The sequence below is a fragment of the Megalops cyprinoides genome, chromosome 14, assembly GCF_013368585.1.
Source record: "Megalops cyprinoides isolate fMegCyp1 chromosome 14, fMegCyp1.pri, whole genome shotgun sequence".
Lineage (NCBI taxonomy): Eukaryota > Metazoa > Chordata > Actinopteri > Elopiformes > Megalopidae > Megalops > Megalops cyprinoides.
The window spans coordinates 6,559,450-6,581,035 of NC_050596.1; the positions used below are offsets into that span (position 1 = coordinate 6,559,450).

At 48.2% G+C, this 21,586-nt stretch overlaps 2 protein-coding genes across 2 annotated transcripts in view; one reads left to right on the top strand and one right to left on the bottom strand.

Moving 5' to 3' along the window:
- The window catches only part of LOC118789073 (sodium/hydrogen exchanger 7-like), a 32,283-nt gene extending 21,593 nt beyond the window's left edge, over positions 1 to 10,690 (top strand). Inside the window, exons 13-16 of the mRNA XM_036545378.1 lie at positions 3,562 to 3,625; positions 5,865 to 5,947; positions 8,154 to 8,259; positions 10,387 to 10,690. Coding sequence (XP_036401271.1) covers positions 3,562 to 3,625; positions 5,865 to 5,947; positions 8,154 to 8,259; positions 10,387 to 10,611 — 478 coding nt within the window. The 3' untranslated portion in view covers positions 10,612 to 10,690. The remainder of the gene's footprint in view (positions 1 to 3,561; positions 3,626 to 5,864; positions 5,948 to 8,153; positions 8,260 to 10,386) is intronic.
- Positions 10,691 to 14,518: 3,828 nt separating this feature from the next.
- LOC118789221 (carbohydrate sulfotransferase 7-like) lies at positions 14,519 to 20,875 on the bottom strand. Its single transcript, XM_036545567.1, has 2 exons — positions 19,568 to 20,875; positions 14,519 to 15,394 (listed from the first exon to the last, which is right to left on the bottom strand). The coding sequence occupies exon 1, from the start codon at positions 20,837 to 20,839 to the stop codon at positions 19,592 to 19,594; it is 1,248 nt and encodes a 415-aa protein (XP_036401460.1). The 5' UTR covers positions 20,840 to 20,875; the 3' UTR covers positions 14,519 to 15,394; positions 19,568 to 19,591.
- Between the last annotated feature and the right edge of the window lie 711 nt (positions 20,876 to 21,586).

The following is a 21,586-nucleotide window of genomic DNA, read 5'->3' on the forward strand; positions in this document are numbered from 1 at the left end:
TTGGTCTGGGGGCCGTGCTCAGTCACACCGAAACTCCACACCCTGCCCTAAATATTTCTGCGTTCAGCTACATTTAGCTAAATTTGGCTCCCGACTCCTGACGCTGAAGATGACGTTTGAACGAGTTGAAACGCTCTGTCGGGGCAGGCTTTGTGGGCGTCTGTGATGGCACTCGCTGAGGTTCCACTGAAACAGACGCATCTTCCCTAAATGCTTCCCTGGATTTAGCTGCCTGGATTTCATAGGCTGAAGGTATTATGTGATGCTTTTTAATGGTCATGGGTGAACAACTATCAGAGTCTAAGCCTTGTGGTTCTGTGTGGCAGTGTTTCAGAGTGGCCCCACGTATTGCATGCTCAGATGTAATGAACCTCCTGAAAAATTTGGAGCCCTCTCGTTAATGTTGCACCCAGGACACATGGTCACCTGTGTTGACTGGAGCCTCTCTGTAGAGGGTGTTACCTCTAGGGGACAGGGGAGCACTGAGAATCTGAGCGTGAGGAATGATTTGGCTTATTTCTGGGTCGCATGATTGAATGTTTGGTAGTTTTCTGAACTATATGAGCTTTAATGACTGGCAGCTGCCTTACAGGAATTCATATGGGACGACTGCAGTTTGAGAATGCTCCATGTCTGAGGTTTCTCGCATCCTGTTGCTGTTATTGTAGAAATAGCACCATATTCCTTCATTAATTCAGGAATGAATTAATTCCTTCATCCCTCATGTCTCGCAGTCTCAATAGCTATATTTGTGGTTCAGGTCAAAATCCCAAATGTCATCTTACATATTCTGTCTTTTCAGGAAACTGTCTCACATGTCTGTTTTTGCATTTACTTGATATTAGGTATTAATTATATGAATTGATATCTTTATATATAGGTATTAATATCATTCACTGCTTGATATTAGGGTATAAATACATTTAGATGTCAGTGACTTTTTTTTTGTTTGTTTTTTTTTTTTTTTTTTAAGAATACAGTGATCCTGTAGGTCATCATCACTTCAGTGACACACAGATGTGTCACTAACGTCATATAAGCCTGTGTCCACTGGTGGCAGCATTAGAGTTAGTGACATGAGAAGGCCTGCACACCACCCACTAATACCCACATTGGCTACTGGCCTACAGAACAGTGCTCAGGATGGCATCCAACATTAAGCCAGCTTCCTCCTCCAGCCTCTGAGCCCATACAGTTGTAAAGGAAGTGAGATGTACCAGCAGGGTCTGAAGCAAGGCCGTGCACCACTTACGATTCACCCGTATGCCCCCGGCTTGACTGTTGAAAGTGTCTTTCTGTGCTCTGCCAGAGTTGGAGAGAGCTCGGAACCAGCGGAGGAGCTGCCCGATAGGCCGTGGCAGTACGCCAGGTGACGTGTGAGGGTGCCCTTGGGTTTGTGTTCACCGTGGTGTCACACAGGGGGAGGAAGGACATGAAGGGTCGGAGGTCACTGTCTGTCTGGTCTGCCACGCCTCTGGGAGGAGGTGGGGGGGGTGGTTGTGGAAGTTCTGCCCCGATAAGATTGAAATAATTCAATGTAACAGCAGCAACGCAAGCACCGCTTCCTGTTGGTTAGACATGGGAAGGAGGAAGAGGCCCCTGACCCCCTTCCAATAAGAGATAAGGTGTTTCTCTGTCTGAAACAAAATCTGTCATCAGCGGTGTAATTTGAGCCATTGCCTTCACCACTAACATTATCAACTTCAAAGAAAAGGGGTTATTAGCAGAGCTAACACTGCCTAGCTAGGAAGACACTCAGAAATTAAAATTAAAATCCCTCTTAGAATTAATAAAATTTATTAATATAAATTTATATAAAGTTAATTTGTTTTATTAATAATTATTAATGCAATTTAGTATTTTTACAAATTCTTTTATGCAACTGTTAATTTTAGAGTCAGAGATACTAATAGGGAGGAAACTAAGAACACACCTCTTGAGTAGCCAGGGGTCCTGTCAGCCAGGGATTAGGGGCAGCAGTGTGGCATAGCTAAGGATCAGGGCTCAGGTCCCAAAGGTTACAGGGTCGATTCCCTGGGAGAGCCTTGCTGTTGCAATTGTGCAAAATTCTTTTCTGCAAAAATCCAAATTGCATCAGTCAATATCCAGTTGTGTATGTTGATGGAGGCTAATAATTTGTTCTGAATAAAGCTGTCTGTTCAGCAATGAATAGAATGTCTCAAAAGCACCCCGCAGCTGGCGTGCAGATCAGCCATGATGTCACAGTGATGAGTCACAATGATCAGTCTCTTAATGAGACTGACCGGGGACTGTCTTTCAGTCACGCAGTGCAGGACAGCTGAGCGGTGTGCTTTGACAGGGAGCGGAGCTTGACTGTGCTGTCTGTCCAGTGAACCCATCTTATCAGGGTGTTCTCTCCCCCCCCTTGACCTTGGTAAAAACAACACAACCGTCCTGGGTAGTGGGCTTGTCCTTGCTTCGCCTGCGTGCTTTTATTCTGTGGGCGCGGTGTGGCCTCTCTTTCGGCCTGCCGCGCCCTGCGTCGTCCGGCTCGCTCGGCCTGACCTTCACCACAGCGCTCCTGTTGGGAGATGGACCCCCCTCTCTGGGCCCAGGCCCCACTACGGAGAGCCGGAGAGGCCTCGCGGGCGACTCCTCGTCTCTCGGCGTTCGTTTTGGCAGCCGTCCAAGGGAGCCTGTGGAGCCGCACGCCTGAAAACGTGTCTGTTCCCTCGACCTCGTTTTCACACAGCTGGGGAACGCCTGCGGCTCGCTAAGCGGAGAGGCTCTTGCCATTTCAAGCGTTGCGATTGGCTGCAATAATGAGAGCCACGGCTTGCTGACATTAGTTAAACCCACATGCTCACAGAACCATGGATACACGCTCACTGTGTCGTCCACAAACCCCACTTTAATGATACACGCCAGTAATAATCCAACAATCTGTAATAGTCAGGACATAATTATTAGTACTGAGCTAGACTACAGCAATTTACTCTGTGATATGTAGCTGGGTCCTGGCCTTGGGGTGACATTGAACAAATATATAGGTACATCATGTCTCCTGCCATACAACTTTTTCAAGTCTGATATTTACGTGATATCCAGTGGGTACTGATGTTCTTTCTAAGAGAGGAGCTTGGCCTTTCCTTTCTGCTAAAGCAAGCTTAAATCAGTAGTGTAAGCCCTCTGTTTAGAATGAAGAACACTGTGGTAATTCTGAAGTTGTGCGATGGTGCTGTGTAGTTTGTGCCGGGTTCCTGCCACAGACTGCTCTCTGCTCTTCAGCTGCCTTCTCCTCTCTCTCAGCCCCATTGGCCTCCTCTGCTCCCGGCAGCAGACAGAACGCAGATGGCATTGTGCGTTTTCTCACCTCTCTAGGGCTTTTGCATGCTTTGTTAGCCGAAGCGGCACGCAGAGCCACACATACGCACGCGCGTTCATATCCACCCTTGTGCACACACAGAAAGTGAAAGACTCTCGCACACAAACATGTACATGCATTTATAGTTGCACAGACACACACACACACACACACACACACACACTCAGATGCGTAACAGAGTCAGGACCCTAACTGTCCCCTCTCTGTCTTCACAGGGTTGGGGTGGACCCGGACCAGGACCTTCAGCTTTGTGGGGACAGTTTCCAGGTGCTCCAGGGAGTAAGTCCACCCCCTCCCCTCCCCTCCCCTCCCCTCCCCTCCCTGTTGTCTTCCTCCCACCATTGTCAGCACTACACAGCTTCCACACAAACCGCTGCTCTCCGCTTATCATGCTGCACATTCTAACCGCGTTTCAACTGAAACTAAAACACACACAGGGATCCTGTTTCTCTTTAAGACACTCAGCATGGCTGTGTGAGAAACCCAAGAAAAGTTTAGTTCGGCTAGGTGAAGGAAATATTTGCACTGTCAATCTTGCTTAGGCCAATTACTGTGTGTGTGCTTGGTACAGCTAAATGTACTCCATTTTTGGGGGTTTCTTTTCAAACGTTAAGTAGTGTCTTTATCTGGAGAACTTACAATTACAACTTAAATTTAACCCACAAGTTATTTATTTATTGGATGGTTTTTTGGTGGGTGTTGTTTTTTAGTGTAATTCAGAACCGTGTTCGAGGTGTCAACAGCAATGTCTCTGAACTCAAAACTGCTGTAGAATTCAGCAGGAGATTGTATTTCAGAAAATCATGCTACTCCTGTTAAGAAAGTACCATAGCCTGTTATCTCTTTGGAAACATTCACAGCAGAAAAGCGTCAGGCGAGAACAGGTCTCTGCGTCGACCACAACTGCACTTTCCTGCCTATGCTTCCGGTAACTGTGGCTTTAAAAAGGTGAAACCCAGCCACTCACGCAGTAATGAAATGGCACAAAACTCCTAGTCAACCGAACAGAAACCAAAAAAGCACACTACAGCTGACAGGTTCATATACCACAGACAAGAAGATGAGGCTACACCAAGTTGGGGAGATGATGGGGAGAGAGAGATTTTTAAAAATTTTAACCCTCTTAAGGTAGAGGCTCATCCTGCCAACTGCAGCTTCCGGCACATTCTAACGGGCTACTGGGCAGTGAGTTCTGAGCCGCGCGCTTCCAATTTAATGTAAAGGTCATGAAAGCTGGAAGAATTTGGAGACACTGACATGTTGGTCACTTGAGTTTAATCACTGTGAGAATGGCACTAAACTAAAGAGTGCTGAACCTATCCAGGTTAGCTTTGGTCTCAGGTATGGTTACGCTAAGCCTGGATGTAAATGCTTTAGCCGAAGGACAAAAGGGATGGTGCATGCAGCTTTGGCTCCACCTCCGTCCTCTGTTCTTCTGTGTGTGTGAGTATGTATCTCACTTCCAATTCCAGTTTAATTCAGTGGTGCTTTACTGACATGATAAACCAAAGCAGAGCTGGCAAAGCAGACATGGACGATAAGACTAGCTAAGTATAGCAGGATAAATCAATGAAATAATAGAACACACACACACACACACACACACACACACACACACACACACACACACACACACACACACACACACACACACACACATACACATATCTGGGGCACCTGGGTCCTGGCTTGCACAGCTGTCAGAGTATAGAGACTATGGCGTCTCGCATTATCCTGCTGTCCCATCGGCATCTTAATGTTAGTGTTTACCCCCAGACACAACCCCCCACTGAGAGGCCCAGCTGTGTGCCACCCCCCCTTCATCCTTCCCCATCCCTCCATCCCCCACCCTCCCCAGCCCTCTGTGTTCCTGCTGGTTTCTCCATTGCTGAGACATTATCTTACGCAAACGGCTCGGTTTGCTCCTTCCCCTTCAGAGTGATGACCGTGGCTGTGTCCCAATACAAAGTCAGCTGCCTTAGAAGGCAGCATTTGAAGGGAGCATTTTCACTATTTTCACAATTTTGCACACTTGCCCTTCGTAGGCATGTCCCAAACCATCATAAAATGCGCCCTTCTAAGGTGCCTTATTTCAGTTAAATTTGAAGGCAGCATCCGATGTATCCTTTGCCAGGTAGGGTATCCCAAAAATCTTTGCGATTACCTCAAGCTTCTCAACTTCCGTTAAATTAATGGTGGCTGAAAACACCACAGCGGTAGATGCGGTGGTAGCAGAGGAGCTCATTATAAATGTCCATATACAGTGAACTCAATAATTTGTTACAGTTATATAAAAAAAAATACATTGTATTTTCATCCTGCCATCAAAGTGTGTCCCGATTTCGTTGCCTTTTGAGGTTCCTTTTCCGTTAGGATGCTACTTTATAAGGGAGCTCACTTCTAAGGATGCAGGCAGCGGGCAGCTGACTTAGTATTGGAACACAGCTGGTGTGTGTGGTGTGAACATTCTTAGAGCATTCCCGTGAGGTAGGAAGCTGAAGTTTGTCTCTCTCCCCAGGATGGAACTCAGGTGGAAGGCCACAGCAGGACCAAGCAGGAGAGCGCCTGGATGTTCAGACTGTGGTACAGTTTCGACCACAAGTATCCTTTCCATAACCTGGTTTCAGCATCACTTAATGTCACGTTGTGCCGCCTGTGGTTATCCTCACTCTTTAGCTGTCCTTCCCTCAGGGCACTTGGATCTGTTTGCTGGCAGTAAGATGTAGGTGCTTTATTGTGTGTGACCCCTGATAGTTATTTTGCCAGTCATGCCTGGAGCAGAGGAGAGCCGAGGCCAAACACACAATGAGGTTTTGTCTCTCCCTAGCAAATGCTGTTGCACGCAAATAACATTGAGAGGAAGCAGCTGATGGGTGTGTGGCAATTGCAGTGAAGAGGAAAAGATGAAATGATACCCATCCCTGAATGGGGTTAGGTTACAGAGTTCAGGCCTGTGCTGGTACTGGCACCAACTGGCCCCCAGTGACGGAGCAAAAAGAAAATGTGTTGGCCGCACTGCTCAACCACCGAGTAAAAGGGCTGGCCTTGCACACCTGTGGAGATATCACACCGCTCTGTGAACTACATTTCCCAGGTGGAGTGCTCATGCTGTGCTGTGAACTACATTTCCCAGGTGAAGCTGCTGTCACATTGCACAATGAACCTTCCCAGGTGTCCCCCCCTTCACAACACACACTCTTGGACAGGAGAAGGGAGATGAGATACACACATGAAGTATTACCTCATTACTTAATCAGTTTTAAGTGGCAGGTTTTCAGAGGGGCAGCTGGTTGCTGTGGGAACGTGTTCCATGGTAACAGGTGTGTCAGTCTGAGAGGGTGTGCATCTGATGGCTACGCCTGTGTGAAACTGGAGTAGAATTCTCTCCAGGCATCCGTGATAAGGGGGCAGGGCAGAGCCGTGACTGTGGGATGCTGGGATTGGTGGTCTGGAGTGTAAAGTGAGGCAGACTGTTCTGCACCGGAGGGAAAACCCGTTTCCTCTGTTCTTGCTGTGTTTTCCTGAACTTGTTTTTCGCAAGGAAATGGTGTTGGTTGGTTGTTCCTCTGTGTTCCTTCTAGCAAACCCTCACACGGCCCTCAGGCAGTAGCTCTCTTATTGAGGCACGTGCGTCTGGTAAAGATACACTTTGAGCGGGTGACACCGTTGTAGTATGACAGCATTCACCAAGCCTTATGAGTCGCCTAGCGCCTGCTGGATAGGGTTGAGGTTGTAGACGAGTATTATTCATGGGGCTGTTAAAGTAAAGTGTGTGTGTGTGTGTGTGTGTGTGTGTACGTATGTGTATACATGTGTGTGGTTATGTGTCTTCTGAAGGCTGCATTGGTTAGGTGACGCACGGTGTGCAGTGCAGTAGCGTTCCCAACCACAGCTCGGGCTGCACCCCCTCACAGGCGCGTCTCTGACCCCGCGGGGGGAATGCCTCTCTGCCGCACACGGTGAGGAACAAAGGCTCTGCTGCACACGCGTGCTCCCTCCGCACGCCCACTCCGGCGCTCATCTGCCCGTCCTCTGCCCCGCCCCGCCACTAAAGTGTGAAATCAGTCCTGCCAGCTCTGCGAGGCCCGCACATGCCGGAAATTTCCATCAGTTTCAGCCAAATCATTTTCATAACGATGACACATTAGAGTGCTGTCCTTGCCTGGCTCAGGGAGTGAGAAAAGCACCGCTATGGCCTAATTAACTTTCTCCCACACTTTGTATGCTGTTTACCACTTTTCAAAGTTTTCTGCTTATTTAAACTGGGTCAGGTTTTTACAATTTTTTTTAAAAAAAAGGTGGCATTTAAGGAAATGGGAAAGAACCCAGCTGTTGTGCTGAGGCAGCCATTTAAAGAGGAACTTTGACAGTCAATCTTCAGTCAGCATTTCCGAGCGCTTGCATCATTACGATGGCTTAAGAGTGTGTAATTACAGCACTGATTGACAGCCGGTGATGCGTCCTGAGTGTGCTTGCGCTGTAAACCCGGTGAAGTCCGTGAGGATGTCAGTCACGCTGGGAATAAGGAGCCTTTCCCAAATCTGTGTGGAAGCACCGCGTGTTTGTGTTGCTGTGATATTGCTCTGCGTTGCGTGGTCAGAGCAGTTGACAGCTGAAAGGCTGTGATAATGGCCATAATCAGCCAACTCGCGCCATGCAGAGGGCTGCTTTGAAGGAGCTGTTATCTAAGAAGGCCAGGCTCTTCGGTGTTCTCGGCTGGGGGGGGTGGTGGTGGTCTCGGGGGTTTTTTGTGATGGTCTTTTGAGTGCTCGGTGTTGGAGCTGCACTCCTTGACTGCCCTCTCCAGCTTCCTGAAGCCGGTGCTGACACACAGCGGCCCGCCCCTCAGCAACACCCTGCCCAGCTGCTGTGGCCCGCTGGCCCACTGCCTCACCAGCCCACAGGCCTACGAGGTGAGGGACACACGCACGCACGCACACACACACATATACATGCACACACACATATACACACGCACGCACGCACACACACACACACACATACATGCACACACACATATACACAAATACGCATGCACACACACACGCACACATACACACGCACATCCGCATACGCACACACATATATACACACACACACACATACACACATATGCACACACATACATACGCGCACACACACACACACACACACACACACACGTGTACACGCACATACAAACTCGCACACACATGCACATACACACACACACATACATGCACTCTTGCACACACAGAAGAGTGTGAAGAGCTGAGACGCGTATACCTCCGTATCCATACACACATACAAGCATGCAGACATGTGGACACCCATGCACACACAAGTAAACACACACACTCTCTCTCACACACCTAACACACCCCACACTGAAGAGGTTGCAATGGAGCTCCATCCTGACAGTTAGCAATGCTAGCAATATCAGTTTGGTCTCTGTAAGGTTTCACAAGCCTGTTACCAGAGGAACAGTTATTAACAGTTATTAAAGTTATTTCAGTTAATGCTGTGCAAACGGTGGGCAGCATGGGCTTGTAACTTACCCAGTCGTACCAAGAGCCAGACACTGACATCTGTGTTAAGCCTGCCACTGGCACCCTCACCCAAGATCTGCTGCTGACACAGAATCCTGAGTGACCCACGGCTCAGATACACATCTCCTTTTCTCTCAGGGAAGTGAAAGACATGCCATTTCCTTAGGTCCACCGTCACACGCACATTTTAGTTCTGTGTTGTTCTGGAACGTAATGCCTTTCGATATGAAAGTATGGCATGAGTCCCAGAAAGAAAGCTAATGCACCAGGGCTCTTAGAAATGTCCAAGGGAGAAAGAAGCTCTGGGTTGTTAACAGAAGACCCATTTATAGTCCTCACTTTTTGATCGCAATCGCAAAACCATTCCGTCCCGAGATCCCGAGAGCAAAGAACGCTGCCTTTCACAGCCTCATCACGCACAAATTCATTTGAGTTCGGGCCTGTTCCCTTAGCTGTTCCATTGTCAACAGTTGAGACGCATGACCCAGATGGCTGACTTTACAGATGTACACTGTGTTCTCCAAACACGTGCGAAAGCGGTGGTTGAGTTGCCTGCAGACATGAAAGGCCCCTATTTCATCACTGTTTGGTTGTTTCCTCTGCTCCTTTCAGAACATTGCCCGGATATGATCTGTACCTTAAAGGTGCTCTTGAGTAGTTTAACCTGTATCTCTAGAAAACGGTGAAGGTTTCACATTCTTTCGCATGGTCACTCAAAATAAATTATTTGTGTTTATGTAAATATGTCTCCTTCCTGTGCTTAGTATGTGCGGTTAGTTGGGTATGATCTGTAGCTTAAAGGCGCTCCAAGGTAGTATAACCTGTACGTCTAGAAAATAGTGAAGGTTCCAGATTCTCCTGCAGGGTCGTCAGATCTTCACGTTGGTCCGGTTAACGGCTGACCCACAGACCAGCGTGGCTTTCGGCCATGTGTGACGCCGGCATTGTTGTGTAACCGTGATTACTTACTCCATTTCCTCAGAATGTAATCCTTTCCCTAATCATCTGTAAACTCTGCCCATACTGGAGCTGTGTTTCTCTTGTGTTGTCTCCTCTGTGTGGATCATGCTATGGTCTTCCATGATGCCAGGCCAGGCCAAAGTGAAGACATGGAGGAGTGCTCAGAGCAGTCCTAATGCCTGCCTGTTATCTGCCTCTGCATGTCAGTGTGTTTGTGTGGGAGGGGTTGGCTCAACATTTCTAAACATGACCTAACGCAACACCCCAGCTGACATTATTGATTACTCTATGAAATATAACCACAACGAAAGGAAGTGGTTGCCCATCCCTTTTTTCCATTTATAATACCACAAAACCTGTCCTGAGCCTGTGTGTTTGGTTATGGTACAGTTATTGTATATGTGCGTGTGTGCGTTCATATGATTAATGTGAGCGTGAGTGGTTAATGTACATGGTTATTGTATATGTGTGGCTACTGTATGTGTGTATGGATGTGAGTGACTGTGTGCGTGTTTGTGCGGTTAATAACCTCACCGTCCGCTGTACCCACAGAGCCACGAGCCGCTGCAGGACACCGACTCGGACCTCATCCTGAACGACGGCGACCTGACACTCACGTACGGCGACACAGCCATCACGTCCAACGGGGTGTGGGGTGGGCGGGGCGGCGGGGCGGGGAGCACGTCGGAGGAGGCGCTGGAGCGCGAGGCGGACTGCCGTGAGCAGGAGCTAATCAGGGGGACCCGCCTGGTGTTCCCCATCGAGGACCATGCCTGACCCTGCACCTCCCCCCCAGCACCGAGCCTCGCCAGGACCCCCCCCCCCTCCTGACCCAGCACGGAGCAGATGCACAGAGAAAGGGGGGGGGAGGGGGGGGAGGCTGATTTTGAGATCGCTCTCGTCTGTGGTGGACCGGACTGAGCTGATCATCATGACCGAGCTCTTGTTTTAGGAGTGGAGAGGACAGGGTTAAATTTGAGGGGGGCCTGGGCTGGAGAAAAGCCATGCAGGCCAGCAGAGACACCGGGCTTTGCCGAGAGCCAACTCATGTACTGTGTGTGCGGGCCCATGCCAAATGGTTTACCTTTTTTGTTTGGTTTTTCTGTTACTTGAAAGGAATAGGATGGTCTCCTGAGTGCTCCGGTCTCCCGGGGAGAACGTGGCAAACGCTCGGTCGATCTGCCCTCAGGTTTTGAGGTGAGGCTGAAAGCTGAAAGAGTGGGATGGGCGGGGCAGACGGGTGGGAGTGGTGTTCGGTTGCTCCGTTGTGAGGGAAGGGTCAGAATGTTACATTGCCGTGCGCCTCACACAGCCATCATTCCTTATCACGTCACACTGCAAAGAGATGGAGCCTTGGAGAGACCCCTGTAAGAACCTGAGCCATACCTGAAATCGTTAGCTAGCCAGAACCAGCAGAGCCACAGCAGGCATGATGCTAACCAGCTGACCCGTTCCAGCTCTTCATCTCTCCTCAGTGGGACAGGTTACACAACATACAGTCTGGCATATAACTGAAGGGTTGCATTTATTTCAGCTCTGCCCTGGATCCCAGCCACACGTCCCAGCCAAGCAGCACTGCAGCTGTCTCTAACGATAAGGGCTCACATGAAAGGCACTCGCCAAGCTGTGAGCTGTGGCTGCAGAGAGTGGGTGGGTATTGCATGGTGAATTAGAACAGAAAGGCATGACGCCCAGCGACGCGTGATACTACCCTCTCAATGCGGTGCGTCGGCTTGTGAGAAAATCCACGCTTTGTTCTCAAATCGCCGCTTTCAGGAACTTGTGAGCGTGGCCCGATTGTGGGCTCGTTTTGTTGGCTGTAATATTTCTAAAATGTCCAAGATTCATTGGGGTGTGGGTGTACTGGCCAGTGGTTGGCAGAATTTTTATGTATGGGCACACGCAGCCCCCCACTCACCACCCCACCACTTCCCCAACCACTGGCACCTAATCTCACATGAGCAGCCAAGCCCACAAACTGCACTGTGGGTATCTGAGAGCGCACAGGGGATGTGTCTCATTCTCATGCAGTGTAGCTGTCACAGGCTGTGAGTTGAGTGGGTTCGGGTACGGCCCTCCCCAGTTTGGTTGCTGTTCTTATTGTCAGTTACCAGAGAACTTCGTGTTCTCCTGCACTCGGGGACTCCAATGCAGAAACACAAGGCACTATTTTCATAGCAGCCTTTCATTTTTCTGTTTCTTAACCCACTTATCTCACTATGTAAATGTAGGATATCAAAAGCTTTAATGTTACACTGCTGTTTGTTGCTAGTCTCAGCTCTCAGATGTTTCTCCCTCTGTGTGGGGGATGCTGAGGAGTTTCTGTTGTTGAGTTCTCCTGAAGAGGAGACCATGTTTCTTGTTTCCCTGGTGTAGGCGGGCTCTGCTTTCCGACAGCACAAACTGACCCTGGCGTGTTGCAGAGCAGTCTCTTCTTGTCCTGCGGTGACTAATCTTAGCGCTACAGTTTGTCTCGTGTCCGCGGCAGAACGGAATGCTCACTGACGAGTCTGAGTCCAGGAGACGACACCCTGAGCACTTTAGCGGGAGTCCAGCTGCACACGCAGCCCTGGCTGCTGCTCACACAGGCAGGGTGGGGAGGGGTCGGGTGGTCAGGGGGGGTTGGTATATCCCCCCCCCCGCCTCCACTGCAAACCTGACGCATCGCTCAGACACTGACCAGATGAATTGGCACTGTTGTTTAGTGTACTTGCGATTAGCAGCCGTAGTGTGAGCTGTGTCTCGCTGGTCGCTGGTACCAGCCTGGCGGGAGACTTGCAGCCAGCTCATGGGTATTCATGAGCTCTATAGGAGACCTGGGCAAGGGATGAGAGAATGCAGTCCAGGGACAATGCACAGATTGTTCACTTATGACTGGAATGAGTAGAATTCGGTATCTATCAAGGAAGAAACTCACACAAGTCTTATTCTTCCAAGGGGGGTGGGGGTGTGAATTTTGATAAATCTGGTTATGCAATCCGCCTCATGGCGATTACAATGCGGAGGAGGTGGAGGTGATTGTCTGCAGGGGCTTGAATAGTGTAGCGTCACCCTGTGAATGCCATGCCTTCGCAGGGCAGCAGGGCATCGTGTGGAGGCATGCACAGATCAGCTCCTCACTGTGCAGTCTCCAGCCATCAGAATGAATTATTCATAGGTCTCTCACTGAGCCATCTAGCACTGCCTGCCAGAACCGTTGGGTACGGCTAATGTGCATATGGCCAGGGTGGCTAACCGAACACCGCACTTCTACACGGCTCCTCCTCTCTGTGCACCTCAGAGCAGCTTCTCGCTCCATTCACTTCTGGTATCTGCAGACTCGAGCACCGACAGGGACAGAGGCAGCATGGAAATGGAGGTGCCCTTGCTTTGGTTGAGCTGTTATAGTTAGAAAGTTTGTCAGTTCTGGTCTGCTTCCTCTGAAATGCAGCTACTTTGGACCGAACGCCACACCTGACTGACTCAGGGCAGAAGCAAGAACCAGGAATTAAGATGCGAGATGAAATGTAATCCAGGCAGAGCACTGAGACGGACTACTGTGAAAGCCAAGATGGTGGCAAGATGGCGGCTCTTGCCGAAGGCTTGGCCCTTGCCCGCTGTGCTGGAGGTGGATGCTGACAGGCAGTTGGAGCTTTAACCACACTGACCTACAGCTGGAGAGAGTTCTAGAACAGTGCAGCACATGTTTATCGTTCCCTGCCTTATGGGTGCGGTACTTGTGGGGGAATCTGGTGAGCTGTTCTGCTCTCAGCAGCACAGTCTGAATGAAGCTGCACAGCCTCTCAATCTGCGCTGTAAATGCCACAGGTGCTCCCCTGAGCTCTGTCACATGAACGCCTGGGAACATAGTTTCATCTGAGATGTTCTGCATGTTGATATATCTGTCAATAAAATCTGTACTTCAGGCTTGTATTTTGTCTGTCAAATTTCTTACCAACGCTTTTTCTTGTCGTGAGTCACAAAATCAAAGTCTGCTGGATGTTTTTTTTTTTTTTTTGCAGCGTAGCCACTTCTCTCTCATTACCAATTTATAATTACCATCACCAAGACAACTGCATCCCAAATTATAGTTAGAAATCCTGATTCACTGACTTTTCAGTTTACCTTGGATACTAAGGTACGTTTTATAAGGTGTCATTTTAAAGGCACAGTACCAGAGGAAAAAAAATATTTTAGTTAAATACCAGCACAAATGCACCACACACACCATACCATGTGTGACTGGCTATCAGAAATGTGACAAAATATCTCTGGCTGCAAATCATAGTGAACATTCATCATATCATAGAATACTTGCAGACACTTTTATTGATTTAAACAATAAACAGGGTTCACTCAGAAAAAACAAGATTGCTTGTGCTTTGTTCTGCAGTTGTGTTAAATACAGGTCTGCAGTCGAGGAGCAGCAGTTTTCTTTCAGCTTGAAAGAAAGGAGCACACAAAATTTCTCATGCAGTACTCGTGTATATCGTGGATCAAGCTCCTTACAGCAGAGAAGAACCAATACTTTCACAACACCATCGCTTTTCAACATAAATGTGGAACATTCATAAAGTACTGAGAAATGCAGAAACCGTACTTTACAACTTAGATCTGATCTGTTTTGTCCTTTTTTAGACAGAATTACTAAAACCAGGCACATTGTTTTATAAGACTTGTTTCGTGAAAATGTAGAGCAGTGAAGGAAGTCCTTGAGCTCCTAACACAGTCTTTAGATTAATCTTTGTATGTATGTGTGCAGGCTGTGAGTTTTCGGTGGTACCCACACACAGCGTTCTGCCTGGTGAAGGTGGGTGGCCTCAGAGGCATGTCTGCAGGATGCTGGCGAATTTCACAGGGGCGTGAGCATTCTGTCGGTGAGGGAGAGGACACCAGATTTCTCTGTGCTGCAGGAGGAAGGGCTCAGATTGGCTGGTTCCTCTCTCCCCGTGGTACAGGAGAGCACATGACTTGAGTACCGCTTCGGTCACGGCCAGCTCTGATGGACTCTTCAATGCTGGACGCGTATGAGAAAGCCCATACTCGCCCCTATCTTGATAACACTTCCAAACACTTCACTGACAACCTTTCGTTCATCTGTTTGGTTTCGGAGAACACTGTTTGGGTGTCACAGATGGGAACACGGGCCCAGCACCCCAGGTTTACGGTCAGAGAAGAGGTGCAGGAAGTGCCAGGCAGGCATGGGAGGGGACAGGGATAAGGGCAAGCCTGAAGCTGTCTCCCAGGTAACGAGAGCCTTGCGCTGATAAGAGCCAACCAGGGATTGCGAGGGGATTAGCGCAGATGGAACCTGGATGTCAGCACGTGGTTAGGCCTCTGGCTACACTGCGTCCTCCCTCTGTCTCTCTTTCCCCTGCAGGCAGATCAGTCTGGGAGAGGACTTTGGAATGCACATGATGCCGTGTAACCCTTAGCGATGTGGGACTTCCTGGCTCCTGTGGGAGAAGGCGGCCAGGAGGACCCGGCAGTGTGCTTCCTCGTTCCTGCTTCTCCCCCCCACGCCCGCAGTGACTCTCTGTGGCTGGGCGCCCCCTCCTCCCCTCTCCTGTGCGTCAGGCCCCTGGAACAGAGCAGATGGCCAATGAGAGGCTGTGTCCTGGGGTCATATGACAATGGGTACAGAAAGAGGCTAAATGGCATGGCACTGCTGCTAGTGTCTCTCAACTCCATCATGCCTGCACACCCCCCGGAAGACAAAGCACACAGAAACAGACTTGCCCAAATTAGTGCATTCATACTGCCCAGAGCCAGTTCCACTGCTGTACACACAGAGCCGTGGTAGGTCCAGTCAGAAGGCCGTACGGTATCTATGTGACTGGCTGCAAGCAGTAAACATGCAGAGAATTCACAGAGCAGGGGTTGATTGGCAGTAGGGGTGTAAATCTTCGGTGTAACAATCATGATACAATATTAATACACTGCAATGCTGAGATACATTGGAAAATATTTAAAAATTCATTTTTATATGATGCAATACATTTCATCATAACCTTACTTATTCTTTTAAAGAAATATAGTGTATGTAGGCAATAGTTCAGTTTATTAAAATGTTAGTGAAATAACAGGGAATGTAATAATTCTGTTATTATGGACAGTAGGATTGTCACAAGCGCTCTACTGTCATCCAAACTGCTGCATAAACATGAATAAAAATAAATGGAAACTGGAAGGTATGAATCGATTCTTGTATGCAACATAGATGCAGATCAGATCCCTCATGTCGGCTGCAGCACTACCTCCGCAAAGATTAGAGAGGGCCTGTCCAGTACCCCCCCGAGTGTGTCAGCATCTGTCCAGCCCCCCTCCCACATGCATCAGCATCTGTCCAGCACCCCCCCGAGTGTGTCTGCATCTGTCCAGCACCCCCCCGAGTGTGTCTGCATCTGTCCAGCACCCCCCCGAGTGCGTCAGCACCTGTCCAGTACCCCCCCGAGTGCGTCAGCACCTGTCCAGTACCCCCCCGAGTGCGTCAGCACCTGTCCAGCACCCCCCTGAGTGCGTCAGCACCTGTCCAGCACCCCCCCGAGTGCGGCAGCACCTGTCCAGTACCCCCCCGAGTGCGTCAGCACCTGTCCAGTACCCCCCCGAGTGCAGCAGCACCTGTCCAGTACCCCCCCGAGTGCGTCAGCACCTGTCCAGTACCCCCCCCGAGTGCGGCAGCACCTGTCCAGTACCCCCCCCGAGTGTGGCAGCACCTGTCCAGCACCCCCCTGAGTGCGTCAGCACCTGTCCAGTACCCCCCTGAGTGCGGCAGCACCTGTCCAGTACCTCCCCGAGCGCATCTGCATCCATGTTCCCCTCTTGTCACACTTAACTCTGCGATTTGAATGCTCCGTCGTGTGACCACATCTCCTGTATTAACTAGGCTGGGATGTGAAGGTGCAGGTCCTTGACACTGTGTCTCTGTGAACTGGAAGCCCTTGCGGTGACTGAAACACATACTGCCGTGATGCATTTTCATAATTCAAAACGGGCAACCTGCCAGGCCCGAGGCAGATTCCTTGGGGATGTATAAACATGCAAAGGTACCACAACCAGGTAGGATATCTGGTTGTGGCTTCCATATCAGGATGCTATCTGACATCTTGTTACATTGCAGTTCCTTTCCTCTCATGTCAGTGACAGATCAACTACACCGTCTCTGCAGAAAGGCTACTGTTACCATTAGGGGAAAAATGGTGGAGAGGGGGCACGGAGAAGCCGGCTAATGCTTCTCACAAAACACAGAAGCAGCAATCTTACAAAAACAAAATGTATTTTAAAAACCACCAGACAAAAGAAACCTGCCTTGAGCACATAGACTGCTTAAAAAAAAGAAAAAGGAGCTTCCAGCAACAGCCACACATCTGAATTTAATAGGCCTCTGAGTCGGCAGGTATGGCTCATTAACCAGTGACTGGTCCATTAAGCAATAACACACAGACAACTAACAAACAATTAGCTGCTTTGTCTGCAAATTGAACTGAACTGAACATGTTGAAAGGAACTCAGATATGGATGAAGTTGCAAATGAGAAGCTAAGGATCTTTATTAACAAGCACAAATTGAAACACTAACAATAAAATAGGCAAACAATCAACAGTTTTGGGGGACAGGCGTAGGTGCCTCCTTCACAAGGGGTTGTATTGAAATTTGAGTGGATCCAGAACAGCGGGGCATTTTGTGTTATGTAGTCTTCGTTGTAAATGTTACTGCATGGCAATACGAACACATGTAGTCATTTGGCAGACACTCTTAACCTTACCCAGAATGACTTAGAAGTACCTTCAGTGGGGTGAGGCCATTGGGCACACAGATACTGAATCAGGAGTGCCTTGAAATGCAGTGGAGGTAAGTGCGGCCCTAGCCCACGCAACCCTAAACTGTTACAATGTCCAGCCACCAGATTGGTGCTGCCACAAGTTTCTGTTGCCACAATCCATTTACCAGTGAGCTTTTTGCCTTTTGAGAGCCAAGACGGAGACTGAATGTGTTTGAGTCGGTGCCTGAAAATGGACAGTGATCCTGCTGTTCCGACAGTAGAGGGGAACTCATTGCACCTCTTGGTGGCAAGGGTAGAGAGGTAACATGAACGAGACGAGCGAGCCCTCCAGGAAGGGACGAGTCAGTGAGAAGAGGTAGCAGAGCGGTCTGGCAGGAGCTTAGGGTGTGATGTTAGATTTAAGTATGGGGGGGGGGTTGGGGGTGCAGTTTTTGTTATGACCCTGTAGACTAGAAGCAATGTTTTTAATTTCATCAAGCCATAACAAGTTGCCACTGTATACAGAGTAACATCTCTGGGCCTATGTTCTAATGCAGGGGTGTCCAAACCTCTCCTGGAGGGCCACTTGTCCTGCGTGTTTTAGATCTCTCCCTGCTCCAACACAGCTGATTCAAATGATCAGTTTGTTATTCAGTAGCTTCAGGAGTTCGTTACGAATTGATCATTTGAATCAGCTGTGTTGGAGCAGGGAGATATCTAAAACATGCAGGACAAGTGGCCCTCCAGGAGAGGTTTGGACACCTCTGTTCTAATGGATCCACTGTGGTATTTCATTTATTACTCAACTGCAAATTGGAAATATGAAAGATTCCATTCATGTAAGGCCTGGATGTATGGAAAAACACAACACGTACAACAGCTTTTACTGCCTGTGACCCTTCTATAGCAAAGTGAATGTGGTGCTTAACAATGAATTAAACAACCTTCATTGCTGCTGATGGCAATGATGAGCGCCAGGCTAAATCCACTTACTGCATTTTCCTTCTTTCTGTCTTATACAAACTCTAGTATAACACCCGCTGCAGCTAGCTTTAAGTTTTGTAAATCGTCTTGTTCCATTGTCTCTGTGATTTCATTTCCCAGGAATAGGATAGGTGTAATGCAATGTGGCATTTTTTGTTATTGATGTATATGGCTTTTATGTTAGTGACATATCATTAGAAGACATCATCAGAGCTGTAGCATTCTTCTATTGCCTGTAGTTAGTAGTTGGATTGATATAGGGAAGACGATGGTAACCAATTCCACTTCATAAACCCAATCAAAAGGCAACTGGGAACACCAGTATCTGCATTTCTGTTCTGAGTTAGAATTTAAGTTAAAACCTTTACTCACAAATGCCATGTGTTTACACACCGATTAAGCAGGCGTTGTTTCACTGGTCGTCATATCCCATTTATAGCTAACATGGAGCCCCTCTTTTCCAGATTTCAGATTCATTATCTCACAAGTAGGTATGGCACGGTCTCTTCAGTGAAGCCTATGTTGTTTTGATCTGTGAGAATTATGATCATATGCATTGCCATGCCAAATCAATTAATTCTGAGTTATGGGCTCAGATAGGAAGCACTTCAGGACTAGGAGTAACTGAAACACCCTCTATCTTCGACTACATTACTGGCTTCATCATGCTTCTGCAGATGGATGAACAAGGGCCTTTTCATAAGAGCCATTAACCTGTGTTTCGATTAACAGTAAAATAAGCTTGAAGCTTAATCACAAAAAGCCACTGAAGGCAGTATCTAAGCAGTATTATTGGTATAATATTTGATCACCGTGTAATCCAAAATTAAACTTGTGTCAATAATAATCTTCTTACAATAATCATAAGATTAAGGACTAATTTGTTTTTTACATGTTCAGTGATTCTCTGCTATGTGTTTGGCAAGCGTAAACCATGACTGGGTTATTTATATCTGACAATTACAGCCCTAAAATAAGATAGATTAGCTATTATATCGAAGTGATTACCTCAATTCTCAACGTCTGGAGGCTTTACATTTTATCCATACTGTCATACCCCAGTCGGCGCATGACCTCGCTGCAGTAGGCTTCCACTTGACTAATCTGCTCAAGGCTCAGCCTCTCCCTCCAGGCGAATATCGCTTCTTTAGCGTCCCTCGATGAGATGACGAACGGTTTTTCGGAAGAGTATCCCTCCCCGTGCGTCATGTTAACAACAAATTTCTCCATACCCGGGAAGGATGTGAGGTTTGAGAAACGGTACAGCCGTTGCAATTCTTCCACCGGGTAAAGGACGAGGTCCTCGTAGCGTATCTGAATGTAATTCCTCTTTAGCCACTCCGGTGCGTTTGCGACCAGTAACATGTCATTGAGCCAGTTGTCACATATCAACTCTATCGTGCTCGCCACATAACTCTCCGCACGGGTGGACTTGCCGCTGGGCAATAGCAGCCGCTTGAATTTATCCGTCTGCTTCTTGCTCCTGAGCATCTGGATGCTCTCTTTCACCAGCGCCAGCTTCGACTTCAGCCTGGAATTGTGGACAGCACGCGGATCCCGGAAAAGTTGAATGACCTGAAGGTTCAGGCTAGGGTCCCTGGCCAAAGGAACCAACACTCCTAAATCTAACAAGCGAACGTCTTTGATGACAATGACGCGGTACTTTCTGCATTCTCTCTCCAAATCCTTTATGCTTTTCGGCTGGCACTTCTCGCACACGTCTGCCATTACCAGCCCAACTTCGTCTCTCTTGTAGGCATTGCACAGGGGCTCTGAGCAGATAACCTTGTTCGTTTTCCAGCCGAATATGACGGAGGTGCTTAGGTTGCTGGTCCCGGCGTAGAGCTTCAGGACGGAGAAATCGCAACGGAAAAGTGAATTCATCATGTCCCGCACTGCCCCTTGGAGACTCACCGCGTCTCCCGGGTACAGCGTTTGCCACATATTCCACATGGGTTCGTACAGGTAAAACACGTCCGGGTGCTGATTGAATAGTTCTCCTAAAAACGAAGACCCGGTTCTCCATGTTGCGTGCAAATAAATGTGTATCTTGTTGCTCGTGTTGAAAACGTCCCCCGCTATTTCAGTGCCATTGCTGGATCTGTCCACGCCGTTCCATAACGCCAGTGTTTTTTCCACGTCGGGGCACCTCTGGTGCTGAAGTCCATGTTTATACCGAATCGTTTTACTCCTGTAGTCCAACACGTAAGGAATTAGCAGAAGCAACACGGAGTATACTAGAATTAAAATCAAGTATTTTTTCTGCATCCGCCTCTTCATCTCCTAAACCAACGAGGGAAGTATCTCCTCCGCTGCAACTCGGCACCTCTACACGCTCGCATGCGACGGTCCTCAACAAAGTTTGAGGTGGAGGGACAAAACTGTAGCGTCAGCCCGATGTGGACACGCCCACTGAAGTGTCAGAATAAGAGCTTTAGGTCTGGCACGGCGCTGTTTACATAGATAGGCTTGCAAATATATTCCTATTTAATAGAATCAGTATTCCCAATGACCTGATCTACAGTTCCAGTTTAGTACTCATTTAATGGCATGGATGGACAGCCTGGTACTTCTGTAACACTGACGATGTCATAAAGTGGAATGCTGCATGAGTATGACACACACACACACACATATCTATCTATCTATATATATATATATATATATATATATATATATATATATATATATATATAGTGGGCTGTGGCCAACAGCAGCCCTTGTTTTGTGTTCTGTATTCAAATAAAAGCACAACGTTGTCTGTAAACCCGTTTGTCTCCAGCGACTATGCAAGGTATAGTACCAGGAAATAAAGATGATGGCTGCTACTCTCTGCACCTGCCACTGTCCTGCACCCATAAATACAGTTTTTTAGCATCTACCATCTGTGATTCATAGGAGCAAGGCCTATCGTAGTTTTCAAATTGTCAGCAGCTGTCTTTAGACATGCCATATTCTAGAAACTGTCAGTTAAATCTTCATACAGTAAGTTGCTCTGTATACCCCACGCTGAAGCAGACTCCTACT

What these genes read in the sequence shown, in the direction of transcription:
- LOC118789221 (XM_036545567.1), bottom strand. Translation starts at nt 20,839, where the DNA reads ATGAAGAGGCGGATGCAGAAAAAATACTTGATTTTAATTCTAGTATAC.